The following is a 26,638-nucleotide window of genomic DNA, read 5'->3' as shown; positions in this document are numbered from 1 at the left end:
CAGCAGGAGGTCAGACTTGTGTCGGGGCAGCAGCATCCATTTTGTGATGCTGAGGCTCTGGTTAGGATTAACCACGTTTTAAGTAAAGTAACATGTCATCTCCCTCTAGAAGGGTGGAATGCTACCCCCGTCACCAGAACTGGCGAGGGGGTAGTATTCCAAAGTGTATGACACCAAACACAACATGTTTTGATAAAGCCAAACCAAAGTTAGCAATAACCGCGAGGATTATAATGCACTTAAGAGTATATGGTATGGCAATATCCTAGAACAGCAGTAAGGAAATGGTTCCGACCACTGCAGACAGGCTCAGCTCATGCTAGAGAACCATCTCACATAAAACCAAGCACTCTGCCTCCAGGATTGTTAAGGCCTGCCATAGGAGTGACTGATAGGTATATATGTGTCCAGGCGTTGGGTGGTCGGTCTCCAGGAATACACCTTCAGTGTCGAGTACGTCCCAGGAACACGTAACTTTGCGGCAGACTGCTTGTCAAGACTTATAAATGAAAATGAGGCGAAAGATACGCACGACAGGGCGGAAGATGAAGTGGATGACCATCAGATGGAAAATGTCTGCGCAATTCAGAGAGCGTTAGGAGAAGAAACATGGAAAACTGCTCTGAAGGAAGACGAAATCTTGGAGGAGGTGTGCAAAAGAGTAAAAGACAGATGGAAAAAAGAAGATAAACGGGAGGAGGTTCTGCGGCCATACTGAATTGTCAAAGACGAGCTGTCCGTAGTCGATGAATGTTTGTTCAGAGGGACAAGATTAATACCACCCGCGTCTGTGAGAGAGAACCTTGTTGAGATGGCTCACGAAGGCCATATGGGCATCACCAAGACCAAACAAAGACTCAGAGAGAACTATTGGTGGCCAAGCATGGACCTTGCAATTGAAAGAAAAATAAGAGACTGTGTTCCGTGCAGCAACAGCGACAAAGTCTTGAAACAACTGACACCTCCAATGGTGTGCAGGCCGCCGCCATCGGGACCTTGGGAGGAATTAGCGCTGGACATTGTGGGTCCATTGACTGGAGAAGTGCGCACGCCGTACATTCTGGTGCTCATGGATATGTACTCTAGGTGGCCGGAGGTGAAACTAGTGTGTGAAGTCACAACTAAGGTCGTCATTGAGTTCCTGAAAGAGCTGTTTGTCAGGGAAGGATTACCCAGCAGCCTACTCACGGACAATGGGGTGCAATTATGTTCGAAAGAGATGGAAGACTTCCTTGGGGAGAGAGGTATCACTCACAAACGTTGTGCTCTGTATCACCCCGAGACCAACGGCATGGTCGAGCGCTTTAATAAAACCCTCAAGGAGAGTATCCAATTAGCCAAGGCCAGTGGCTTGAGCTGGAAGAAAGAAGTATGGAGGCGGGAAGAAGCGTACAGGTTCACCCCGCACCAAACAACGGGAGTCACACCGTTCGAGTTGCTCCGAGCGGGGATAACAAACACCAAGATATCCCCAGGGTGGATGGGGTGGCACAAGGGATGGTCGGATCACTCCAAGGAAGCGAAAGGTTTGGTGAAACAAGAGAGAGCCATGGTGGGGAGGAAGGAAAGATACGACAGGCTCAACTCCACACGGGAGGCCGGGTTTAAAGTAGGGGATGACATTAAGATCAGGACCCCTACTGGTAGAGCAAGTTGGTCAGGATACAGTAGTCCCACCAAGATCACTAAATTGTTCCGGAATGCTGTGAAGACTCAGGAGGGGAAGATCTGGAACCTGGGAAGAGTAGTGAGATTTCACCCACCACGGCACGATTCCTGTAGTGAAGGGGAGGGTGAAAGCATCGCGGTGGGGAGCAAAGGTTCAAATACCAAGAAGCTGTTGCCGGTCCCCCACCCAGGTGGAAGGTCTAGCCGGAGAGTGACCCCTAGATATTTTGATCAATTTGTGATGATGTGATTCTCTGCAATACCATTGTTCTTTTGGTATAAATCAATATGTGATGTTGTGATTCTCTGCAATACTATTGTTCTTTTGGTTAATTCTTATGTTTCATTCCGCAGGGGAGGGGGATGTGTGGTATCTCCCACCTTTATGCCCCCCCCGGCATCTCCGCATGTATTGGAGCGGCTTGCGGTGACATCACTTAGAATGTCACCGCGACCAGCGTTCCAAGGCGAGCGCCGGTGGCGAGAGTGAAGCTGACTCCATCAAGGATTGTTGTGGCTGAGGTCGTTAGGTTATCTCCGTACTTAATAAACGCCTTATAATCTTTCAACGAATCGTGGTTGTATTTTGTGGCCACTTCTACAGTATACTATATCTAAGCAAAGGGAGATTACACCACCTTGCCCCAGCTGAGTGATCAGCCAGTTGTGTCGATTTAAGTACCAGCCAGGGGTGGCAAAAGATATGCTGCAGCCCCTGGTAGGCCTTGGATGCACCTATGCCCTGAGCACCTATAGTGCATGGTACAGGGGCTGCCAAGGTGTCCAGTACCAAATTGGTGATGTACCTATAGTACATGTAAGTGAATTTAGAGAGAGAACAGCAGGCTTTGGGTCTGATTAGCAGGCCCACAGCCACATTAAGTCGAAAACCAGTGAAGCAAAAAGCAAAAAGCAAAAAATGGGGTGACCATAGGATAGCAGACCCTACTCTCCTACAGGGAGCAAAGCCCAAGGTGTATGGCCCTGTGTAGTAGAGTAAACATTCCCCTACATTACAGTGGAAGGCTACTAATTGCTAACTGGAACAGTAGCTTCACATGCTCTATCATCCCTAGGCAACAAAGGCTGTATGGCTAATGGACGTTTTTATCTGGACAATTCTTAAAAGCAAAAAACAACTGAGCTGATAGGAGACAAATGGCAGACATATTAGGCAATACAAAACAAAACATTTTGACACAACAAACACTAAAGCGCGCACTGGTCAAAAATGAAATCTGAGCAAAGGGTTTTTTTTTTAAAACCAAAAACACATAGCCATAGATGTTTGTTATAGGTTTTTAGTTTTTTATTTTCATTTTGCAAACAACACCCGGGTGGATGTTTTTGTGTACATTCTATTGTGTATTTATTGCTTTATATGAGATTGGATTCCCTGAAGAAGGGCACAGACTGAAATGCATTGGTATTGACGAAGTAAGACATTGAAATAATATGTGAATATCATTGTTACTGATCATACATCCTTGGCTGAATACCCATGTATCATGAATAATGATTAAAATATAACATCATGCCATTGGAGAATTGCTATTTAATTTACTTAGGGAGTTTGAGGAGTTCCCCTTCAAGGAGTGCACTTTGGAGATGCTGTTCCCAGGGTAGGAGGGCGCAACACATACATAATATGCCTAGGATCAGAGGGTGAGATCCTGGAGCACCCAATTACGTTAAACAACCTAGAATACATCACTTTTGAGTACCATCTTGGTGTGCATTGCCAACAGCTTTCTTACTCATGCTGACACTGCCTATTGGAAGTGCTCATCTCTGACATGGAGCTGCTTTTTGTACCTGTTAGAAACGGGTAGCCTGGTGCAGAGCAGGCGGGCCAAACTCTGGAGGAAATGTGTAAAGCATCCATGTAGCAAACCCAGGCGACACACAAGGCACACTACAAAAAGAGACTTCACACCAGGTTAGGTGAAAAACAGTATGTGTATTGTAAAATAAACACATAAGAAGGGAATCCGAGGTGCAGATAAAATGTGCCAGCCGGCACGGGGAATATTTCACAGGGGGACTAAAGACAGGGCAGTGCCAATCGGGCTGCTGCCAAAACCATCACAAGACCAAGGATAACTGAAAGTCCATATGCAATAACGCTTCACCGGCCGTACCTACTGGTGAGTAGACCTGCACTTGGCATAAATCACTTTAGGCATTTGTCAAGGTAGGCCTAAACATGAAACCAGCCATGTAGGCATTAGGGAAAAACAGTAGCATAAAGGCACTAATCATGAAAACACATTATGCCTAACTTCAGGCATAAATTATGATTGCTGTAGCCGGGAATGGCAACCTCAGGTTAGGCATAGTATGCAGAACACCAGCATTGCAGCCTTAGGGGAACAGAAACCATTAGCACTAGGCATAAAACACACAGTGGTCAGGCATAAAGCCTGAATCAACACCTTGGGCCTACCGTCACAGTGGACCTGAAAACACAAATACATTAGGCATAACGGTTGAGCATATTCTGCATATCATTAGCCACAACATACTCAGCTGGGGCCTAAAGCATGGGAGCATTAAATCACCTTATATTAGGCGCTTTACGCAGGACCCCCACAAGGTAGCGTTAGAGTAAAAGCATTGCGAGCATTACTGCAATAGGCAAATAAACAGTATGAATAACCTATTAGGCGGGAATAGCATTAGGAATCAACCTGTGGGTATAAACATAGTAGGCATGAAGCATTCTCATTAGGGTAAAAACGCTAGGCAACATCACCTTAGGCACTGGAAGATGCATAAGGCACCTCTTGCGGTAAATGGGGCCTAATCATATTAGAATGGGGCATACACATGAGGCATTTCATCATTGCACACATTAGGACAGAACATTAGCATAAAGGTGCATTCCTAGTGACCCTCAAACATCCTGTAAGCATTAGGGGGGAAAGAAATCATTAGCGATATAACCACATGCATTAGGCATAAGCAACATTAACACTACACTTTATGTAAATACACCTGGAATAGCTGCCCCAAAGTTGCAGATTACCAATGGCCCAAAATCAACACTGCAAACCGGAGGGAAAAGCATTAGGTATCATCCTGGGTACAAATGCATTATGCTACAATAATATGTAAGAAATCATATGGGGCAAAAGGTCTCACAAGAATAAACACAGTTCGCCCCAATCGGAGGCATAACACTCTGAAACTGGCCCCAGGCCAACTGGCCTCTCTCCGGGGCTCAAATGCCCTATGTCCCGCAAAGTCAGGGCTGGCTGCAAAAACAGCAAAAGCAAAGTGCGCAAAGCACTGGGGCAGGGCAGGAGTGTCTCTCACTCCTCTCTCTCTTCTCCTTAGGAATACAATGCCCCCCAATACGTTGCAGTTGTCCACTGTCAACCAAGCAGGCAGAGGGGAATCCTACATGCCGGGATCCCCTCATAGTGCTTTAGAATTGCGGCGCTGCAGACGTCCGCTCCTCTTCTCCTGAGCACAGTTGTAGCGCCTTGTCAGCAAGCAGAGCACAGTCAATACAAATATGGCACTCTGGCAGCACAACAATGCAGCACACATGTAGGGGAATTGAAATATAGTGCTTTGACAGCACATCGATGCAGGCGTCAGCTCCTCTTCCCCTGGCACCTTGAATATAGGGCTTGCGAGCCACTAGGTCCCACTAGAAGCTTCAGGGACAGAAGATAGTGTACCTCTTCTGGTAATCAGGAAAACAGTGCCCACCAGGCGCTAGAGTGCAGGCAGATCAGCACAGTCACTTCAAATATGGCGCTCACCAGGTGCTAGGTGACTCACAGTTCCAGAGTCCCACCCGTGGGAGTAGCGCCCACGCTCCTCACCTCCTTGGAGTGCAGGCAATCAAAATATAGCACTCACAAGGTGGGCTCAGGGGCCAGCACACAGGCCCATGCGGCTGTACCTCCTGGCAAAGTGTCTCCTCTCATTCCAGTCCACCCTCAGTCTGAGCACATGGCATCTCTACTGCTCTACATATACACCCCTCCTCCCACCTACCAGAAAGAGCTGGAAGCTTCTAGAAGGTCTCTGGCAGTTCCAGCCTCAACTGTCACTGGGGGAAGTGTAGAGCACCTTGTCACTTCAAACACTAGCCCGCTAACCCACCTCAGGCAGGCGGCACAAGCAGACAGAAATGGTGTCCATTTTAAAAGTGACATTTCTGCAATGGTGAAAATAAAGGTGTGAACACCATTTCACAACATTTATTATTTTCCTCTCACACCACACATGGCATATACATTTCCTACCATGGGGGATATGTCCCCTAAAGGGAGGGGGGGTCGCAATATACCTATGTAAGGCAGAACGCACACACACTTTGCACTGCCAACCAGTGCCAAAGTGTCCAACATCCTGAACCCACCACTTCCATCACAGCGAAAGGGCTAGGGGAAAGGCAAAAAGTTTCGGGATGACCCTGCAAGTAGAGCCAAGTCCAACAGTACATTTAAAACCATGTCCTCTAACTCCGATGACCTCAGACTAGGCACCTGCTAAGGTTCATAATAAGAAACAGATATGGGACCAAAATCAAAATGTGTGCATCCTAGAGGAATGTGCTCAATTCCTTCTGTTCACTAGCTTGTCCCACTAACTCCATTTATAGAATAATGTAAGGGGATCACGTATCTTAAACAGGAAACATTGTCCTTGCCACCAGCACTGATGCTCCCAGACAGCATGACCCTGGAATAGACAGCGGGCCTACCAGGAAAAGGAAGAAAGACGGAAAGTGTGAGGAGCAGAAGAATGAACGAAGTGGGCCTTGAGGAGGCAAAGACGGGGAAAAGGAGAATCCCAAGCTCACGCAGAGAGAAGGAAGAGCGGAGAGAATGCCTGGAGGTCAGGAGGATATTGGCGAACAGACACAAAGGGTTGGATTGGGATAAAAACCTAACAGCACAGACAGTCCTAGGCTGCCCAAAAAAGCAGACCACAGCTAGAACTCAGCTACCGGTACTTCTGGCATTTCCTGAGTGCCCGCTTTACCAATCCAACCCTGCAGACACAGAGAGCAGCTGTGGTTGCCTCGGAAGCGCTTGACAGGTGCAGAGAACGGAGATGGAATTTTATTAAAGTGTGACTTGACTGGCGAAATGCAGGCAGACACAGAGCACCCAGTACATACAAGAGGAGCGGCGGCACAGGCCAGGGCTACTCCCAGCTAGTGAATTCCACTCTGTATACCCCACATTTTACACATGCACACACAGGGCCGGTTCTATGATTTTTGGGCCCGGGCGAAGTGGAATGTGCAAGGCCCCTCTAATTTACATAAGTGACACCTTCAGGGCTCCAGAAGCTGCTTTATGCAGACTGCTCTTGGGCCACAGCTCCACTCCCTGCTACCTACAAGCACCTCTTTCACAGCTCATATCGGGCTGAAGGAGTGAGAAAAGGTTGAGGACTGAGAGTTAAAACAGTGTAGTCTGTAAAGTGCTGACAACAGGTGTCCTGCAGTGTCTCTCAATGGGCAAGCAGGCAGCAGGTCTAATTGCTGGACACACTTGCAATAAGGCCTCCTTGCAACTGGAACAAAATGAAGTGTTCCCCTTCCCGAGGCCTTCCCAAACCATCCTGGAGAGGCCCAGAGAGGGGGCAGCCTCCTATAAGCCCAATTACAAACAGACACCTTTCTTCAATGGGATTGGCAAGGGCACAGGAGGATTGGTGGTGTGTTGCACTGGTGCAGGCCCCAAAGCTAGTGGGCAGAGAGCAAGGCCCCCTTTTGTACCGCTTTTGGCCGCCATAAGTGTGGCAGGGTTTGCCCAGACGTGAGTCCCTTGCTCACTTTGCCACTGGATTCAAGCAAGCCGGGCTGAAAACGGCTGGAATGCCAGAAACCGGTCCTCGGAAGCTTGTTTCCGGTCCAGGGAAGGCATGGCTTGGCAGTTCGGGCTGGACTGTTCCCATGAGGCACAGGGTCAGACTGATTTGCATATAGCCATGTCTGAACTGGGGTGGCAGAGTGGGCTAAAGAACGGTGATGGATCAAACCCAGATCTTTTGACTGGGTCTGAGTGTTTGATTGGTTCTGATGCTCAGTCCATCACCACCCCCTTTTGTACCGCATACTGCTCATGCCCCGCGCAGGCCCTGTGCAAACATATCTTAATAGCCCGAGGCTGGCAGTGTATTTTCCTTGTTTTCCGCTGTGCTGTAGCTGGCAGTGGAGTGTTAAAGGCTTAGCATGCCAGAAGCATGTTGGTGAAAAGGGAGGGGCACAGGGACTGGAAGGTGAGCTGGCATGAACACTTGGGCAGTACATAGCGTGCACATAATCCATCTCACACCAACCGGTACATCAAACTATCCACTTGCGTCCCTTTTATCAGCCCGTGCGTAAATGTGCGGGCTCCCCAGGTAAACCCTACAAATTTAGCGGAACACTCAAATCAACTGAATAAGTAAAAGAATTAACAACCACTCAGCAAGAAAGTACCGTTGGAGCTGAGAGGATGTGGCGCAATGGTCAGGGATCCCCGATCAAGTCTCGGCGGCGCAACATCCTGTGATTCTGGGAAAATCACTTAATTTTTCCAGGTCATACATTGCGCTATATAAATCTGCTGAAAGGCGAAAAAGCATTACGAGGCAAAACTTTATGGGAAAAATAGTTTCACCAATGCAGATGTTAAAAATATTTCGGCGACGGGAAACTAATACGAGAAATAGATGAGAAAAAAGCACTGGTAAATGCAGGAAAATATGCTACAGCCAATGGAAATTGGAGTAAAATAAAGTGACAAGCACAGGAATCAGTGAAAATCCAGGAATTCGAGGGGGCGGGTTGGTGGTCTCTTTTAAGATTTATATTAAAAACAATAGATTTCACAAGCACAGTGCAAGCGCTGTGGAGGGGAAACCTAAAAAGGGGTGAATACGACATTAAACACATGTGACTACTTACCATGTTCTTGTATGTTGTACGTGAGGCGCAAAATCAGTCCTGAAGGCCAGTGGAAAACATTGAACAACATCCAGCCTTAGTTACCAAAGGAACTACCAAACGAAAAACAATACTTTTGAGAACTGAGAGAGAATTCTGGAAAAACCCTTTTTTGTACATAAAATAAAAGAACGATAAACCTGAGCATAAAAGAAACTAATGAGACTAAACTCACAGGTAAACTCTGGTTGATTGAATTTATGATTCATAGATTACCCATTGTTCTTTTTCTCAATAAACCGTTAAGACTCTGGCTGACGTCTAAAGTTGGAATTTTGCTCTTAAGGGAATGGCTGGCTACTACGAGAGATGATGGTTTCCTTGGTCGTCCAGTGGCCCCCCTTTGAACGGACTTTGCTGCCTGCACCAGGACGCTTGAGGAGCACGGCGGTTCTGCTGCTTAGCTGACCCTTTGCCACCACTTAACCCTACGACTCGCCGGACCCGCTTCGCGGGTCCCGCAGCGCGTCGCTTGTTGGGAGGCTGCACCGAGGTTTACAGGAGGAGCGCGGGGACAGGCAAGTGAACCAGCGGGGCTGCGAGCACAGGCAGGGGACTCCAGTGTCCAGGAGCCCCTGCGCGCCCAATCAGCAACACCTGGGCTGCTCTCCCCGCTGGCCACACCCCCCGCCTATCACCCAATGAACACATAGCCGTAAAGTCATAAGGAGCGCAGTATCTCCGCTTCGCGGGAGCGAGCGGGAGCGACCGGGAGAAGCCCGGGACAAGGGCGGGACCGTCTGTGGCCATCCGGGGCCGAAGGAGGCCGGGTCGGGCCCCCCCCCTTTGGTTTATGCTCTTGACCCAAGGTACTTGTTTGCTACAACCCACGGTGATCTATATCCCTCCATTTGAATGATGCCGTCCCCTGCTAAGGAAAGCACACCATTGAAGCCGGGAGGAGCTAAAAGCAGGACATTAGAGAATTATTTCTCACGGGCTGGGGGGGAGGGGGATAAAGAGTGTAACCTGTCTCGGTTAAGAGCAGAAAGGAGACGCTCAATAGACAATCTCAAAAATACACCTCTCGGAGAACAATCTACTACTCCCAGGGAGGAGTTGTCTTTTATAGATGATGTCCCACTCCTGTTGAGGGATCATATGAACACTACACCAGCAGAAGCTATGATCATTGCCCCAGTTACTAGCCCTAGTTCCACCAGAGTGACCATAGATTTAGTCTCCCAAACAATCCCGGTCCCTAAGGCTAACACGAATCCACCCATATCAGCAAGCGTGCAAAGAACTCATGGGCCCCCCCCTAATAAACGTAGAAGGAAGTCAAAGGGAGTACAGGGAAGGAACAAATCTAAACTTCCTCGTTTGGATTTTGGGAAGTATGTTGTTAAACTGCCTGTAGTAGTGGCAAAGCCACAGGTTGATTCTCACTCCACACCTATCGCTCAGGATAACCCAGCCCCCGCCCCGATAATAAAGGTGGGAACTAATATTGCTAACCTCCCCCTATCTGTTGTTCCTCTGGGGAATTTGGAATTCTTGCTGAGGTCTCTATTATTACCAATCAACGAAAGTTTAAAGAAGATCGAGACTAGACTAGCCGTTTTGGAGACCGCAGTAGGTAGTCTAGAAATCCCGGCTGAGCACCAGGAAAGGAACTTAGCACCCAGCTCTATTATTCCAGCCCCCGAACAGCCGGTAAATAGATCTGTAAATATACCCCCGTCACATGTAGTAAATACGGTGGTCTCACACCAGCCCGCAAAGAATAATTCCGTGCCAACCAGGCCCTCTAATTTTAATATCCCTATTCCCCCCTCTGGCCCGGCTAATTTGGCACAGCAGGTAGACAGCACTACACTGATCCCCCTAATGAAGCTTCCCCCAAGACCACGCAGGCCCAATCTACCCCCCGAGACCAATGATTTCACTGTTGTCTTGGCAGGAGTTCCCCCACTTGAAGTAGGGGAAACTGAGGACTTTTGTGCCTTGAAAAGTAGGGTCATTAAGTGGCTTAACATAAATAGACCTCTCCCGTTACACCTTAATAATGAAATCATAATGGTAAGAAGGGTACCATGGGTGGGGAGAACCCAAAAATCTATTGCTGGGGATTGCATATTGACGAGTTTTAGGGATACAGATACAGTGACCTATATTTGCCAAGGGGAAAACAGATCTAGGGAATCCACTATTCACACCCTTCGGGTGTCTTTCTTTTTCCCCATTAGTCCAGCCCAACTGCAGCCGCAACACAAGCAAAACAACTGGGAGAGGGTGAGCAGGAGGGGGAGACACCAGGATCCTAATTTCAGACCATCATTAGCCCGTCAAGAATCACCTTTGTATACCTATAATCGGTTCAATGGTCTGAATGATTTAGAGGGGGTTGATTGACAGATGGACAATGCCCCTCAGTGTCACATGGAAGAGAGTGCCCAGGCAGAGGCGGTGGGCGAGTGGAGCCCTCACGCCCAACTAATTGCAACGTCTGGTGTAGGGAATCCAGGGCACGATGAACCTAATGCTACATCAATAGAATGTTCAGGAGGGGGGTATGGGCTGGCAACGCAAGGGCTGATACAGGAGACTCTATTATGCCAACAGGAGGATTTAAAAGTGCGTGGGGAAGGCATGAGACTGATTTCCTGGAATGTTGCGGGGATAGCGGGCAAATTCTCCAACAAGGATTGGGTTGATTACATTAGAAACTTTCATGTTGTATGTCTCCAGGAGACATGGGCGTTGGCAAATGGTTACCATCTACAGGGTTACAAGTGTTTTTTTGTTTCCGCCCGAAAATCTACATCTGGGAGAGCAATGGGTGGGCTGTCCATCTACGTAGATTTAGACCTCCCAGGTAACTGGTCTTCCCCAGATTGGAGCTCACATGGGATCCAGGTAGCTCGGTTTCTTGGGAAGGGGCTAAGGTTCTCTGTTTTTAACATCTATAACTCTGAGTCAGTAAATAATTGTATCCCCCTATTAGCGGATTTAGACCAGAGGTTGGAATTAGAAACAATATCCCAAAATAAGGGGCAGCCCTACGGGTTACTATTAATGGGAGATTTTAACTGTCATCTCTGCCCAGCACTGGTCAAGGCAAACTCAAACTGGTTGCAATGTCCACTGAAAAAGGGGCCGCACTTCTCTCACACATCCACTGGAGCGACTCTGGACCTCCTACTGCTTAAGTATGACTTTGAACATACTATTAATATGATTGATCCTCAGTCAGACGGCACACTCCCCCCAACCTTTAAGGGTAGGGGTTGCGCGTCCTTTATAGACTATATCTTGGTCTCGAGATCCCTGATAAATAAAATAATCAGGGTAGGGATAGAATGGAGCAGTTTCAGCGATCACAATCCGCTGGTATTGGTGCTCTCGTATAGGGTGGGGGCCGGCACCAATCCCCGTGGTATAATCGAGGAGAAGGTCATGGACCAAGGAAGGCGACTGAAATGGTCCAAAATAGATGGGGCAAAGTTTTTTAAAACCCTGGGGGACAAGGGCTTACATTCCATTAACGCTTGCCTAGATCTAGAAGTTCAGGGTGCAACGTTATTGGGGGCATTTGAGCAGATTGCCAACTTGATTGATAGTCTACTTAAGTCCGGTGCACCCTCACGTAACCTGGTCAACCCTCGGTGGTTTGACAAAGACTGCTCTAAGGCTCTACGGGAGCTTAAATGCTCCCTGAAGCAAAAACCAAGGGACTCCCAAAAAGTTAGGGCGTGCAGAGCGAATTATAATAAAGAAATCAAAAGGAGGAAATTTGCACTGCAGGCTGAAGCGTGGGCAGACTTAAGAGAGGCAGGGGAAAGAAAGGATCTCGCAAGTTTCTGGAGAATTATTAATAGTCCGACCTTTCAAGAAAAGGATTCCCCAGATATTGGGGCTAACATCCTCCCTGAACAGTGGACAACACACTTTAGAGGCTTATATAATTATGAGTCTGGTACCTCTGCAGAACCATCGGCAACTATAAGTCAGATTTCCCCGGTGGTATTTTCCCTTAAAGAGATCACAGTAGGGATGGAGGGTTTGACTAAGAATAAAGCTCCGGGCCCGGACGGGATCCCCCCTGACCTATTCCTTAGTAATATACACTTATGGGCACCTTTGATGACCAGGGTCATAAATACTGCCATCTCTTGTGACCTTCCGCCATCGTGGTCAAAAGCAATTATTGTCCCAATTTTCAAAAAGGGCAATAGGGATGACCCTAAGTGTTACCGGCCAATCTCCCTGATTGACGTATCGGCCAAACTCCTGGGTAGGGCAATTTTGAATAGACTGTCTGAGTGGACCGACGAGAATAACATCTTCTCGGACACCCAATACGGGTTCAGGACAGGGAGGTCCACTAGCGACCAGTGCCTGAACCTTTATATGCTGACTGCCAAATACACCTTGGCCAGTGAAGAACCTATTTATATGGGTTTCATGGACTTGGCAGCAGCATTCGACCATGTCAACAGAGGAAAGTTATGGGACCTGATGTCAAGCATGGGGATTGAGAGTGGCTTAATCGCCATTTTAAGGGAATTACACACTGACACCACGGCCAGGGTCCGATTTAATAGGGAGGGAGGTCTGACTGACCCCTTTCCATGTAAGAGCGGAGTCAGACAAGGCTGTATCCTCGCCCCTTTTTTGTTTTCGCTTTATATTAATAATTTGGAGCAGTTCCTTTTGGGTTTAAAAGCTGATTGCCCTAGGGTCGGGCAGAGACATATTCCTGTCCTGCTTTACGCGGACGACGCGGTTTTGATCGCACGCACTCCGCGAAGCTTACAAATTCTGATAGACGGGTTCGTTAAATTCATGAGCACCCTGGACCTATCTGTCAACCTGGGGAAATCTTATGTGCTCCTGGCTGGCAAAAAACCGTCCTCTAAGTTCATCTATACAATTGGTACTCATATTGTAGAGGAGGTGAAAACGTTCACCTACCTGGGAGTGACTTTTGACGGTGCTTTACAGTTTAACCCCCTGGTGACAGAACGTTGTAGCAAAATGATTGCCTCCAATGGGGCAATAGCAGGCTATGGCAGGAGAGTAGGTCGTTGGAGCCCGGAACAGGTAGTGAATTTGTACTGCTCCGTAACATGCTCAAAAGTAATTTACGGGGCAGAAGTATGGGGATTTGTAAACACTAACAAAATCCAACAAGAAGAAAATAAATACTTGAAATCTGTTCTGAGGGTACCACCCAGCACCGCCGGATTTATAGTACATAGGGAGCTTGGGAGGCCTTATCTGGATGACCTGTTAAAACTCAGACCAATTGTGGCCTGGTTAAAAATATGGGCTAACCCAGAAGCGCACTTAAGTAGAGAAATCTTACTGGATTGCTTAGACAGGACCAATTGCATGCGTATCCCTTGGCTCAAATATGTGAAAAAAGCCCTCGAAGATTTAGGCTTCGGAAACCTCTTCACAAACCCAACAACAATCTTAGCCCAGCATAAAAAACAAATAGGGGAATTTTTTCTAGAGCGGAAAACCTGAGAAAGAGCTGAGGCAGAAATACTTAAAAAGACTGTGAGGGCACATAACTTGGTGAAGAGTGTGGAGGGTATGGAGCCTTACCTGTATCTAATGCATAACGCACAGGACAGATTCCTTATGTGTCGTTTTAGATTAAACTTACTGCCTTTTGTGTTGGCTTCACCAGCAGGCTTTTCTATGTCAATTGAGCAGAAGGGACCCTGCGGCTGCGACAACAGGTCTCCGCAGGACTCGCTTCATTTTGTTTTGCTCTGCCCCTACTATTCTATGCCCAGGCGCAGTTTCCTTGTAAAAAATTTTAAAAAATGCCCATCAGGAACATGCTAGGGATGCATTAGTCTTTTTGCAAAAAGCCTCCGATCCCCTTACCTTGTGTTGTATAATGAATTTTATTAAGGTTGCGGTCCGATTAAGGATGACCAGGGGCTAGTTATGAAAGTGTTCTCTCATCAATCGTATGCTTATGAATTGTATACAGATATTTTATCTATGTTAACTTTGTACAAGGATCATGTTTAATGTTTAATAATTTTTTACAACGTATATATGTTTGTGCTTTTATGGTGTTTTTTTAACCACCGAATAAAGATTCTTGAAATGAAATGAGACTAAACTCACAGGTAAACTCTGGCTGATTGAACTTATGATTCACAGAATACCCATTGTTCTTTTTCTCAGTAACCCCATTAAGACTCCGGCTGACGTCTAAAGTTGGAATTTTACTCTGGCTCTTAAGGGAATGGCTGGCTGCTATGAGAGATGATGGTTTCCTTGGCCGTCCAGTGGCATTGCCCTGATTATCAGCTAGTGCCTCAAAGGGGCTTCCTGCTTGGACAGTGGGGCCTCTTTTTGGCAACTGACAGCTGATCTGACACCGGAAGTGGCACCATCTCAGATTTCTGATAAAACAATTGATTCAACACTTCCACCCCGGTAGCCTTCTCAGTGGAGGTCAAGTGCTGAATGGCCATGGGGGTCTGGACTCCAAAACTTACTGCAGGCCTCGGTTTTCTGTGTTGGGCAGAATGAGAAGCTGATATTTATGTCGAGGAAGGCTCGGTTGCTGCCTTGACACAGAATCCAAATATACAAACACACACAATGTTCTCTCAAGTGCCTGGAAGCCGTTCAGTCCAGAGTATGTGCTACATAAAATGTATCCATACCTGCATTACAGAGGGTTTACTTACTCCCACAACGAAATAAGGAAATGCATTTCATTATCAAGCAGCCATGAGATGAATTTGGTAAAAAAAAAAACAATAAAACGTTTCCAAGGACAACCAATTTCTCCTGTTTGTGTTTTAAGGCGTGGACAAGAAATCCCAGAGCTCCTAAGATTCCCAGGTCCATAGTCAGTGGCTCATCATCCAGTTCAGGACTGTTCTTTGCACTCTGAGATTTGTAGTCTCTCCACTGTAATGGAATAAAGGGGACTACAAATCCCACAATGCACAGTAGAAACATGAACTAGGTGAGTTACACATGGAAACGGGACCTGGAGAGCTCTGAAAATCTTCCTTCTTGTGTCCATGTGAGGGATGACAAACAAAACAGGCATACTCATGAGACAAACAAGGGGAGAAAACGTTGATGAAAGCGATGCTTCCAGGGCTGTGGTTTCTATGAGTATCTGGGTATGTCTAAAACACCAGAGGGAAAAAAACTATCTTTAACTATGGAGTTTAGTGACATCAAAGTCCTTTCTGGAAAAACAAAAGCTGGAAATCTGGTATTTACTCTGAGTAGGCGTCAACCAGGGCTTGGGAAGCTTCAAACTCGCTGAGGTTGTACAGAACGGGACTGAGATATAAAATAGGCCCGGGCACCAAAATATAAGTGCCCCACATTTGAGAATTAGGTAACTAAAAAAGTGGCCCATAGGTGCACATTGGGGCAGTTCTGAACGTATAAAAAGACACGCTGTGTAAGTGTTTTGCAATGTAGGGAATACTGCATGGATTTGATGTTGCTGCGGACAATGTGTGGGACGTGAACAGCAAAAACAGGCCCAGCAGATCATTATACAGACCAATAACCGCCCTAAAAACGGACCACTCACTGGCCTGTCAGATAAGCCCCTCGTGCACTCTCTGACTGCCCTTAAGTGAGCCCGACCGTGTGTTTGATGCAGCCCGTGCGCGGCCCGCACCTGGAGTAAAGGGGTGGGGCTGGAGGGCCTTTAAAACGGCCTATGAGAGTGGCTCTCCAGTAAGCTTCCTTCTCCACTCACTGCTTGTGATTCGACGCGTGCGGTAAGGTGCTGGTTGGTATACGGGGTGTTTGTGGTCTGTCTGGGTGACAACTGCGTGATTCCCCGCAGTGTGTGGCTTGTTCTAGTTGATAATGACGTGATTCCCTGCGGTATGGTGTTTTATTGTGTGTTCTGGGCGTCTACAATGCGGTTCTCGGGTGCCTTAACTAGTGCTTAAACGATAACATTAAGTTTTCAGAACGCACTACTCAGGAATTGTCTCGTAACTGCCGCGTGTCCCAGGCCTATGGGTGATCAGTTGCTCCTGGGCTCGCCTCTTTCCCTTTTGGGGGTTGTGGTCCTGGTTTTATGAGATGCGCTTAGCTGCAGTCCTTCAGAATGCGAAGACGAGCCTGGAGTGGGAGACTCTGTCCTACTGTGAATAGTCGCAGCTTTCCTTGGGATTAGAGCGGTTTGGTTATAGGCAGGTAAACGTTTGTGTGCAAATTAAAAGTCGATTGCTTATGTAAAGACCAAGCACTTGATTGACGCCAGTGAGAGAATGGCCATGCTTGGGGAAGTTACTACTGTCTCCTGTTCATCAGCCCGTTGTGGCGTTTTAGAGAGCATTCTGGGACTTGTAGTTTTGACGTAATATAAACCAGTATGGACCGAATGGAGAACTTTTGAATTTTCCACGTCCAAGCTGTATCGTATGCAGTCTAGTTCACTTATTCTACATGTTGGTACTCGTACCAGTACTGGGCTGTGACAAACATCGCAAGCTTCATAATGCAGAGGAAGCTAGGCCTGCACGTGCTACTCGTGCATTGACCCGAATAATGTGAGAGCTCTTAAGATTGGCTGAATTGGAACGCTCCCTGATCGGTCTGACTGGACCCTAAAAGTCCTGTACCCTTTCTATTCTGTTGCTTGTGGTGTTGCGTATTCTATAGAGAAGGCAAAAAGCAGGTTTACAAGTTCCGGAGTTGGGGCAGCTGATGAAGCGTGACCGCTATGAAATTAACCTGCCGGGGTGTAGCTTACAATGCAACTAAAGTTGACCCCTTAGCAGCTTTGCATGGATGCAATTTAAGGTCTCCTCGGTCCATAATTTGATAACGCTAATGTACTCATCCATCCCATATTGCATATAATAGCTATATTCCACAGGTGCATGACGTGGTGCTCCAGTCAAATTATCATTTTTGTACTCTAAGCTGGGTTTAATGACTGAAGTAACAAGTCTACTTGTCTCAAAATGCAAAGAGAAACCTGGACTGTCACATGGGCAGCTTGGAAAAGCCATAGGTGTAACTCCCTCAGGTAGTTTATTTGGCTAAAACGGAACAGCAAAATTATCTTTAAACCACATGTTTTCTTCTGGTATCTGCGTCACAAAGTGAACGACGTTGAGCTGAGAGGACTCTGTGCTTCACTCTTAAAAGAATAATTCGTGGGGGCACTAGGTTTTTCTCAGAACTGCACTTCCTAATGTCAGGGTTGCTAAAGTTACAAGGCTATCTAGTCTTGATTTGTACCTCATGTCTGTTATCCACCATCAGGCACAGCTCGCCTTATTCGCTCACTCTTGATGAGTTTATTTTTTTGTATTTTTTTTCAACCCTACTTTGTCACTATTCTTTGACCTTTTACCCCTTTTGGGCTAGAGCATGCGTGCTAGCACATACCTCTCACTTGCGAGACAATATTTCTTACAAAAAAGTGCTACCGTCAGTTCTGAGAAGCTGCAGGGTGGCACTGGTCTGAGTGAGCCCCCCCCTCGCCTAAGGCATCTAAGGAAAGTCTTAGATTTTCACCTTTCTTCAAATAGATCAGTAGCGTGCTTAAAAACCATTCTCAAAGCCACAGGTCCTAGAGACCTAATTGCTTTGCCAATGCACTTATTTTTTCTTCTATCTTGTTCATAGTCTGAGAATAAACAGAAGTCATAGTCTCCTAAAAAAGGTGCTGGTAGGTAGGGTCGGACTAGGAACCTAAAGCAGCCCTGGCACATTGTCAGATCAGACCAAGCCTGTGGCTTAACAGAAGCCCCTGCCTGGTGGGGTAGAGTAGCTACACAGGGCCCCTCAGCAAAAGTGGTGGGCCATGTAGGGGGGACTCATCCATGCACTTTGCAGGGCCCCCCTCACTTTTGGTCACACCATTGGCCCAAACAATGCATGGAGTTAGCCTGACTACTATAAGGTGAGATTGTTGAGGGGAATGCCCCCCCACGAGAATTAGTGAAAAAATGGAGCCTTGGTCAACCCTTTGGATCTATTGTTAAATTGGCTTTTAAAGCACAGGAAATGATGACCTTGCAGTGCATCAAGTTAGGGAAGTCTAACCCACAGAGATTGATTGATTGATAAAAATTTATATTGCGCAAAAACAATAACCCGCAGGTAACACAAAAAATAAAATGTCTAGCATGAAACATGAATTTAAATAAAATGTAAGTGCTCACACAAACTCTTAAGCCCAGCCAAGAAGCGGAGCAGAGGGAAGGATCATTTAAATGGTTGTTGGTATCCTCCACCCCAATAAGCGGAGTTGGTGGCACTCAGTGAGACCAAATTGTTTTGGACTCCTTAATGGTCGCCTACTCCACCCACTTCCTCTGTCACTGTACACAAGTGCTCATCTTCTCTCCATAGTTCACCTCTCATGTACTTAATTTGGTTTATAGCACCTTTCATACCAGGGTAGGGTGTTGGACAGGGCCGGACTGGCTACCGGGCAGTTGTGTGTGCTGCCGAGCAGGGGGATGCTTTCGTTGATGGGAACCAGTGTGCAAAACGAAATTCGTTTTGCTTTTTTTTTCGTTCTTTCAAAGCGCACGCAGGTCCCAATCAACTAAATACGCCCACAGCACGGATAAATCGTCCCCCTGCTCGGCAGCACACACAACTGCCCGGTAGCCAGTCCGGCCCTGGTGTTGGAGCACTTTACATCATGCACATATGCAGAGAAAATTGGTGAGATAGGAGTTAATAGGTGTATAGAAAATCTTACATAAGACAAAGGTGACTACAATGTGTAGGATTTTAATGTCATCCCCACAGGTAGGTATTTTTATTCTGGAGAAGCACAAACTCCGGAATCAAAACCTACAGTGATTAGGGTTGACTTCACTAGCAATTTATTTCTACCTAAACTAAGCCTGTAAAAGATTGAATAAGGAAAGACCGTGGGAAAAAACACTACTTTCTAATCGGTATCATGCAGCCCTTTGTCAGTTCTTAGGTCCCTGTGCTAGTTACTACTGTAACTTAGGAACTGCAAGTAACTCTGACAAAAGCAGTAACTCACTGAGATATCAACAAAGTGCTGTGATCTGCATGGTACATGCTTTTTGCGCTACTTTAAATGAGTCAAAACTGGCACTAGACAAAACTCAGATCCCTGTCCAGCAGGGATATTATTCACCAGAGCTTGACAATGTTGCTGAGAACTGCCAGGCATAAAAGGAGCTCTGCAGTGGGTGCTTTGAAGCCTAAAACAGTTTCCTTCACTCCCCACCACCCCCTCCCCTAAGGGATAAACCGACACCCAAGAACAAAACCAGCCCGTACTTCCAGTCAAACCCCCGGTATGTTCACCCCAACCCTGCTGGTGGCCACCACTGGCTCAAATTTGGCATTGACCACTTCATAACTTGCTGAACAGTATTTTGACTGCACTGGACACACCGATCAGTGCCTGCTCTCCTTACTGCGACTATCAAAGCACCAAGTAAAGGTGAGTACTGCAGTCTCTATAGCAACCACTCCAACCGCCAAGCTTTAGCTCCATCAGGATGAAAGGGCCCAGATCTTTCTTGCATACCGCCCTTCAAAGCTGCTGTAGCTCCAATAACTGCCACCAGTCTGGTCTAACTTGAATGGGGTAAGGTGGAGTCCTTGCTGCTTGTACACTGACCTCTGACCCGGAGTAGATGTGTGAACACTCTAGTGGAGAACATGAAGAATGGTTGATGGCCGCAGAGTAAAATGGCCCAGAGAAGGCAATCTTTGAGCTAGCCGGGCCCGAGTGCATGAGATTGGGATCAGAATGTTCATTTGTACTTTGTGCAGTGCCAATATGCTGCATTTTGGATACTTTTGAGAAACTTAAGACCAGGTAAAAACTATAGGGTATCCCAAATTCAAGGGATGCTGTTATTGACACTGGCCAGTAAGGGCAAAGAGTAATCCTCATTTGAACCATCCAGAGCAGCACCACAGAGCTCCTGTCTGGCTTGGACAAACAGTACAGAGGGGCTGGGGAGCCTATAGATAATTTGGTACCTTTTGGCCTTTCTGCCTGCTAGAGAGTGAGGGGCTCTTTGTCATTTGTGAAGCTGGAATTTCTTTGAACCAGCCTGAGTTTGTGTACTCGCTTTACAGATCGAAACAGTAAAGATGCCTCTGGAAAAGCTGTGTGGGGGTATGATCCAGACATTCAAGAAATACTCAGGGGCTGATGGGAAGACTGGAGAGCTGAACCAGGAGGAGTTGAGCAAGCTTCTGAAGGAAGAGTTCCCAGGTCTATCTGTGAGTACAACCTAACCTCGGTTTATTTTTAAATATATACCTCTTGAATGTTTGCCAGTGGTTTCAAAGAATGTAACTTTCAGAAACGGTCTTGCTGGGAATTATTTCCCATAGTGAAGTGCTTAATTCATTTGCAGAATATTTAACTTTCCAAAACAAATGTTAGTAGCAGGTATATTGTAATGCTTTAATTAATTGCGTGTAACGCGCTAGAATCGACCCCCGAAGGAGTATCTCTGCGCTATAGACCCCTGGGGAACCCGTCCTGGCTTTCCCTGTGAGATGGTCCCTACTGGGTATCTTCAAGGTGAAACCAGGCATCCCCGGCGTATGTTGTGGCCGTGGTGGAGATGATGCATGCTAATGCCCAGAGTTACCGAGTGTGATCCCTAGTTAGAGTAGGCACCGAGGTGAGAATTATAGAGTTCGCTGACCCTGGTCCAAGACCCTGCCGCGTCGGGAATTGAAACCTGGTCCCGGGCTGTCCTGTTCCCAGGTCTGCCATCTCTAACCAGTGAGCCACTAAACATTGATTTACTATATCGGACAAGCTCCTCCTTGCAGGCCCATCCTCTAAGCAAACCTTTACCAATGAATCCTCCCTTGTGTGGAAGTATTAAAAACCAACGTCCCCGACTGCAACAATGTACTGTCCCGCGTTGCACTTTATTTTATTTTTTCATGTCTTGGTAAACTCTTCTCTGTAATACCAAAGAAACCCATTTTAAATTGCTTGTTAAATTTTCTTCCAATTCTGTTTCCATTTTAAAATTTGATATATAAGACTTCGTTGCAAATATTTTATTATCCCCAAACAAAACCCACATTTCCCAAAACATTAAGACTTGTCTACAGTGTCAGTCAAGCATGAATAAAAAACATCTTTTGTAAATGTCACGAATTGATGGCATTATAGGCTCATATTGCCCAGTAATAGTTATGTATTCTCTCTCATTTATTGTAAGGGTATTAGCCCAATGTATGCCTGGACCTTCATAATGCTGCTTGCAATTTGCAGCCTAGCAGGTGCTTTCTGAGGTCCTATTTATGGCTCTGTTTGGCTTGATAATGTCATGGCAGTTTGGTTATCTTTTATTGGTACTTTACACTCCTTAGAGATGGGATTGTCTATGGAAGTATACAGCTTTTACGGCTGATGGATTAAGAACAAAGTACAGGATAATCACTATAGACACTAGTCGTGAAGTCGCCTCTTCCACCACTAACTTTCAACATTTGGCAATATTCCAGCCTTTTTTTATTAAGAATAGCATCTCTCAATTTCTTGTTGCTTCACTAAAGTAAATGTCTGCATCATGCCTGTGCACAATGAGCATGTCTCCTCTAGATGTAACATTTAGCTCTTACAGAAGGCACATACAGCTGCCTACATGGGAATCTTCAAGATTACCTCAATAGGAGTATTTGAAAAGCACATGTGCTCTTCACCCTATAATAGTAAGCTTAAAGCTTCTGCTGAGAAGCAGTGGCGGCTCCTCCACTAAGGCAGAGGAGCGTTGCCTCACTGCCTTCAAGCAGGAAAAGGAAGGAAGAAATAAAATAACTATAATGTTGTATATAGGACTCTTGCTGCTGCAGCTTGCTGAGGGGGTCAGGCTGAAGCAGGGGAGGAGTGGTACAACACTCTCCTGTGCAGTGACTGCTTGGTCAGCAATCTTGGACCACCCAAAACAGTCATGGGTACTTTCCCTGTTCGCCATGCAGGCTGCATTAAAGCCTGCATATGGAACATGCTCTCCCCTCCAGCCCCTGGCTGTGCCCCTTGTCTCAGCACTCTGACCAATCTCAATGCTGCATTGATTGGTCAGGAGAGCCTCTGTGCAGAGTGCTTCCTGTTCCTGGAAGATGAGAGCAAAGACTCCGGACTAGGCAGGAAGGTTGTTTTTTTTTTTTTAAATTAAAAAAATATATATTTATTTTATTGTGATTCGTACCACGGACATGCTGGTCACTAGTGGTGTGAGGTTTAAAATAAAATTCCAGAATGCTAACATCTGATCATGAAGGCAGATGGCTTTCAGCCATGGTATTTGGACACCATTCAGTCTACGGTACTTGTTTCAGATAAGCAACACTTTGGTGTAGTTTGACTGTCTAGAGTGGTGTACATAATTTAACTGCTTTTTAGGATTAAAAATGTAAGTGACAGAGCTTGTGACGAATATACTAGCTTTTTGAATGAAGTCTGGAAGAGTCTTAATTACGTTTAAAATTATACAGTGACTGTAAGCTCGGTCACCCAAATGACACCCTTCCAGTGGCCTTGCTGGAAACAATGGGTAGGTTTGGGTCATCCAGCCGCATGGCTGTACTCCCTTTATTACCCCAAATTAAGGGGAAAATATAGGTTAGTCGGAGTCTTCTGAAATACTTACTTTTATGAATGCTGATGGGTAAAGATCACCAACTTACAAAAAACTACATTGACATTGATTGAGTTATAGCACCTGACCAAGTGCCTGACAACTTAGCTGCTCGCGAATCGAATGACTAATGGCTGAGCAAATGTTTACCACTTGTAGACTGTTCTGGTGTTTTTGGTACTTCAGACAGAAGGTCTCATTTTATTACTCTGCCCTGTGCATTTTCTTTTTCTTCTCAAAGTTCATGTCTGAGGAGGGCAAAGGTTGTTGGGCTGTTCTGACGAAATATTCGAAGGCAGGATGACCATGCACCTATTTGCCTAGCGTTGGATTCAACGTCTGAAATCCAAAACCCTGGTATCATTTTAGTTCTTGGATTACATGCAGTGTCCACAACACTATATCTACCTAGTTCAATATTTAGTCCCTCTATGAAAGGAGGGATGAAATTCTAAACACAAATGTGACTTTTGGTTCAAACCACGTGTTTACAAATTGAGGGCAGAAGGACTGACTGGATGTTGGATGTAGTGGTTCTAGGCAGGTGTAATTGCATGAATCGTAAGCATGATCTAGTGCTTGAGGCCGAGGGCCATTGCTCGATGAAGGTCATGGGACACAATGGATGCTGTAAGAGGTGTTGCAGAACCAGCAAATGTAATAGGCAGTTCCTGTACTATAGAATTTTCTGACCTGCATGCTGTCTCTGCAACTTTCTCTCTCTAGAGAGACCATGTAAATAGTCACTCTGCCCTGGTCTTTCGGCTGAGAGGGTTCTTCCTAAGGGCAGCTGGTGACCGATGTAGCAACCCCAAGTGTGGAGCTTTAGGGTGACTGTATTCTAGGAGACCAGAAGGTGGACTGCTGCCCATGGATGGATTTTGTTGGTTAAAAATCCATAGAACTACCACTTAAAGACTGTGGGCCACACTTGCTACAGAGCCTGCCATGGTATAGGACTTGAGCAACCAGTACTGATGGATGGCTCTTGTTGGCTAGCCCATCTGGTCAAAAGTAATATCTGGTAAACATTGCTTTCTGGAGAATGGTGTTATGAACATTGTTTAACGATTGTACTGAGCATGACCAATCTGTGTCCGCACTAATAAATAATTGAGGGTTGGAGGGAGGTGTTAGGAGGGAAGCTTCTCCAAAGTTCCTAACTAGCTATTAAGTAGAATGTTATGAACATATTGTACTTCATTTTTATTAAACTTGTTCCTGTTTGCCTCTTCATCCTACAGGCCTCTGGGAAAGACGAGGACATGGCAAAAGAGGTGATGAAAATGATGGACTTGGATGGCGACAAGAAGGTTTCCTTCAAAGAGTTTGCTATATTTTTAGCATTTCTGAGTATGCTATTGGAGGAATGTGAATCCTAATCGAAATAAATTAAGAATAACATTTCTCTAGTTTATTCCTCTTTTCAGTAACTTGTCTCTCTTGGCATGTTAGCTACTCACGTGGTTGATAAGGGGGGCGATATCCTGAAGTATTTTTTTGCTTTCCTAGGCCACTTGAGCATGGCAAATGGAGCAATACAAGGCTACATGTGGGGAGTCTATTACTTCATGTAATTTCCCACCTTCTAATTGATTGCAAAGGAGTGCGAAGTTCTCACTGCATATGTTTTAACTTGAATAAAGTGTTTACTTAAATATCATCTTGTACAGCACTCTACCTGGTTCACCCCACCAAAATTCCAGGCTAAGAGGCCTACTAGGAAATGTGCCATTGGATTATCCTATTTTGTAATTGCATTAAAAATATCAACTTAAACCGGCACTCTGTAAAGCATTCAAAAGCAGGTATCCCCTACAGACACTTGTGAATCCTCTACTGTCTCTTAATGACCTTTTGGTCTAATTCAGGATACTATCCATAACTCTTGTTTGAAGGAGCTCTTTGAATCGCAGGTACCTTACCCTAGGGTGACCAACCGTCTGTAAATTTCACGGACCGTCTGTAAATTGGGCCTCACGTCCGTTGTCCGTGAGGATCCCTTTTACGGACGCCTTTTGTCTGTTAATTTAGGCCTGGCGGGGAACAGAGCGTTTCCCTGTGAGAGGCTTCAGCTCTCTGATGGGGCACTCGTCTGTGAAACACAAGAGCAGCCCCATCCCGCCCATTGTCACTCTGTATGCTGCTGATTGCCACATACAGAATGACAATGGGCCAAGTTTGGGTGTCACAGTATGTGGTGGGCCGCCTCCTGCGCGGTAGCGGCCACCGGCAACATTAACAGCTGGTGAAGGCCATTCCCAAAAATCTCATCAAAAGTATGCTGCTGGCCACAGGGTCCGGAGTCTGTCTCTCTTCTTTTGGCACATGACAGCTAACACGATGTGCAACATTTGAAAATGAACGGAGGGTGTAATGTGTTTCTAATAAAAGTTCAACTATTTCGAGGCTGGTTTATCACACAGTATTGTCTAAAATAAAACCAGCATTTACACTGCAATGGTTTCGCCTTTTGGAAAGTTTGAGCTATTGGCATTGTAAATGACAATTTTTATTTATGTGTTGGTTTTGAAAATAACTAAATGGCGTTGTCATTTACAATGCCAATAGCTTAATGTCTCGCAAATGCGAGACCTATAGCATTTGCAATGCAATAGTTCGTGTATTTACGCGAGTTTGAGCTAATTATATTGCAGATAACAATGCGTTTTATTTGCTTCAAAAACCAAAACATAAATAAAAGCTCGCGCGCTGCTGTCTCTCGCGTGCTGCTGTCGCTCTCTCACACACACTGCAGCTAACCCCTGCACAGCAGCTGAGCTACCCCCTGCATACTAGAGCGAGGCAGGTGCAACACACGAGCGGAGCCTTTGTTTTCACCACCTCTGTTTCCACTCAAGTCTGCAGAGCACGACTGACGCACTGATCACTTTAGCACAGTAGCTAAAACCTGCACAGCAGCTAAACTCTGCACAGCAGGGCAAGGCAGGTGCAGCGCAAGGCTATGGCACTCATTTCCAATCAAACACCCCATCTATTTCTACCCAAGTGTGCCGTGCACTGCCGTCTTCCTATCCCTAGCTGACAGCAGCATAGCATCACTCCTCCATCAATAGTTCACCCCACACTCTGGAGGCAGCTGACTAACTTTGCTTCAGAATAGCATGTTGATCCAGTAAAGCGCTTCTTCGCCTCGTAAGGGATAGTAAGCGCGATGCAAATTAAATTGTAATACAATCATGTTATGGATCGGACCCCCATGAACGGAAATGCTGGCAGAGTTAAAACACGGGCCGGTATATGTAACAGTACAAAAGATATCAGGAGGTCAATCAAAAATGCATGAACTGTCCAAAGTAAAAGTGTTAAATTGGGGAGCAATCACAAAGTTCATATGGAAATGATACAACGTGACCATCAATTGATTCCCATCAGATACCCATCCTGTGCCACC

At 46.1% G+C, this 26,638-nt stretch overlaps 1 protein-coding gene across 1 annotated transcript; it reads left to right on the top strand.

Moving 5' to 3' along the window:
• Window positions 1-20,697: 20,697 nt before the first annotated feature.
• On the top strand, window positions 20,698-24,616 carry LOC144827411 (protein S100-P-like). Its single transcript, XM_078685735.1, has 2 exons — window positions 20,698-20,839; window positions 24,468-24,616. The coding sequence occupies exons 1-2, from the start codon at window positions 20,708-20,710 to the stop codon at window positions 24,603-24,605; spliced, it is 270 nt and encodes an 89-aa protein (XP_078541861.1). The 5' UTR covers window positions 20,698-20,707; the 3' UTR covers window positions 24,606-24,616.
• The last annotated feature ends 2,022 nt before the right edge of the window (window positions 24,617-26,638 follow it).

The sequence above is a fragment of the Lissotriton helveticus genome, chromosome 4_1 (assembly GCF_964261635.1).
Source record: "Lissotriton helveticus chromosome 4_1, aLisHel1.1, whole genome shotgun sequence".
Taxonomy (NCBI): domain Eukaryota; kingdom Metazoa; phylum Chordata; class Amphibia; order Caudata; family Salamandridae; genus Lissotriton; species Lissotriton helveticus.
The sequence above is the reverse complement of the archived record's forward strand: the minus strand, read 5'-3'. Positions and strand labels throughout refer to the sequence as shown.

Bases quoted from the DNA above. Each gene is read 5' to 3' on its own strand.
- LOC144827411 (XM_078685735.1), top strand. From the start codon at position 20,708: ATGCCTCTGGAAAAGCTGTGTGGGGGTATGATCCAGACATTCAAGAAA. The intron at 20,840-24,467 runs GTGAGTACAACC...TTCATCCTACAG, and splicing joins AAGAGTTCCCAGGTCTATCT to GCCTCTGGGAAAGACGAGGA.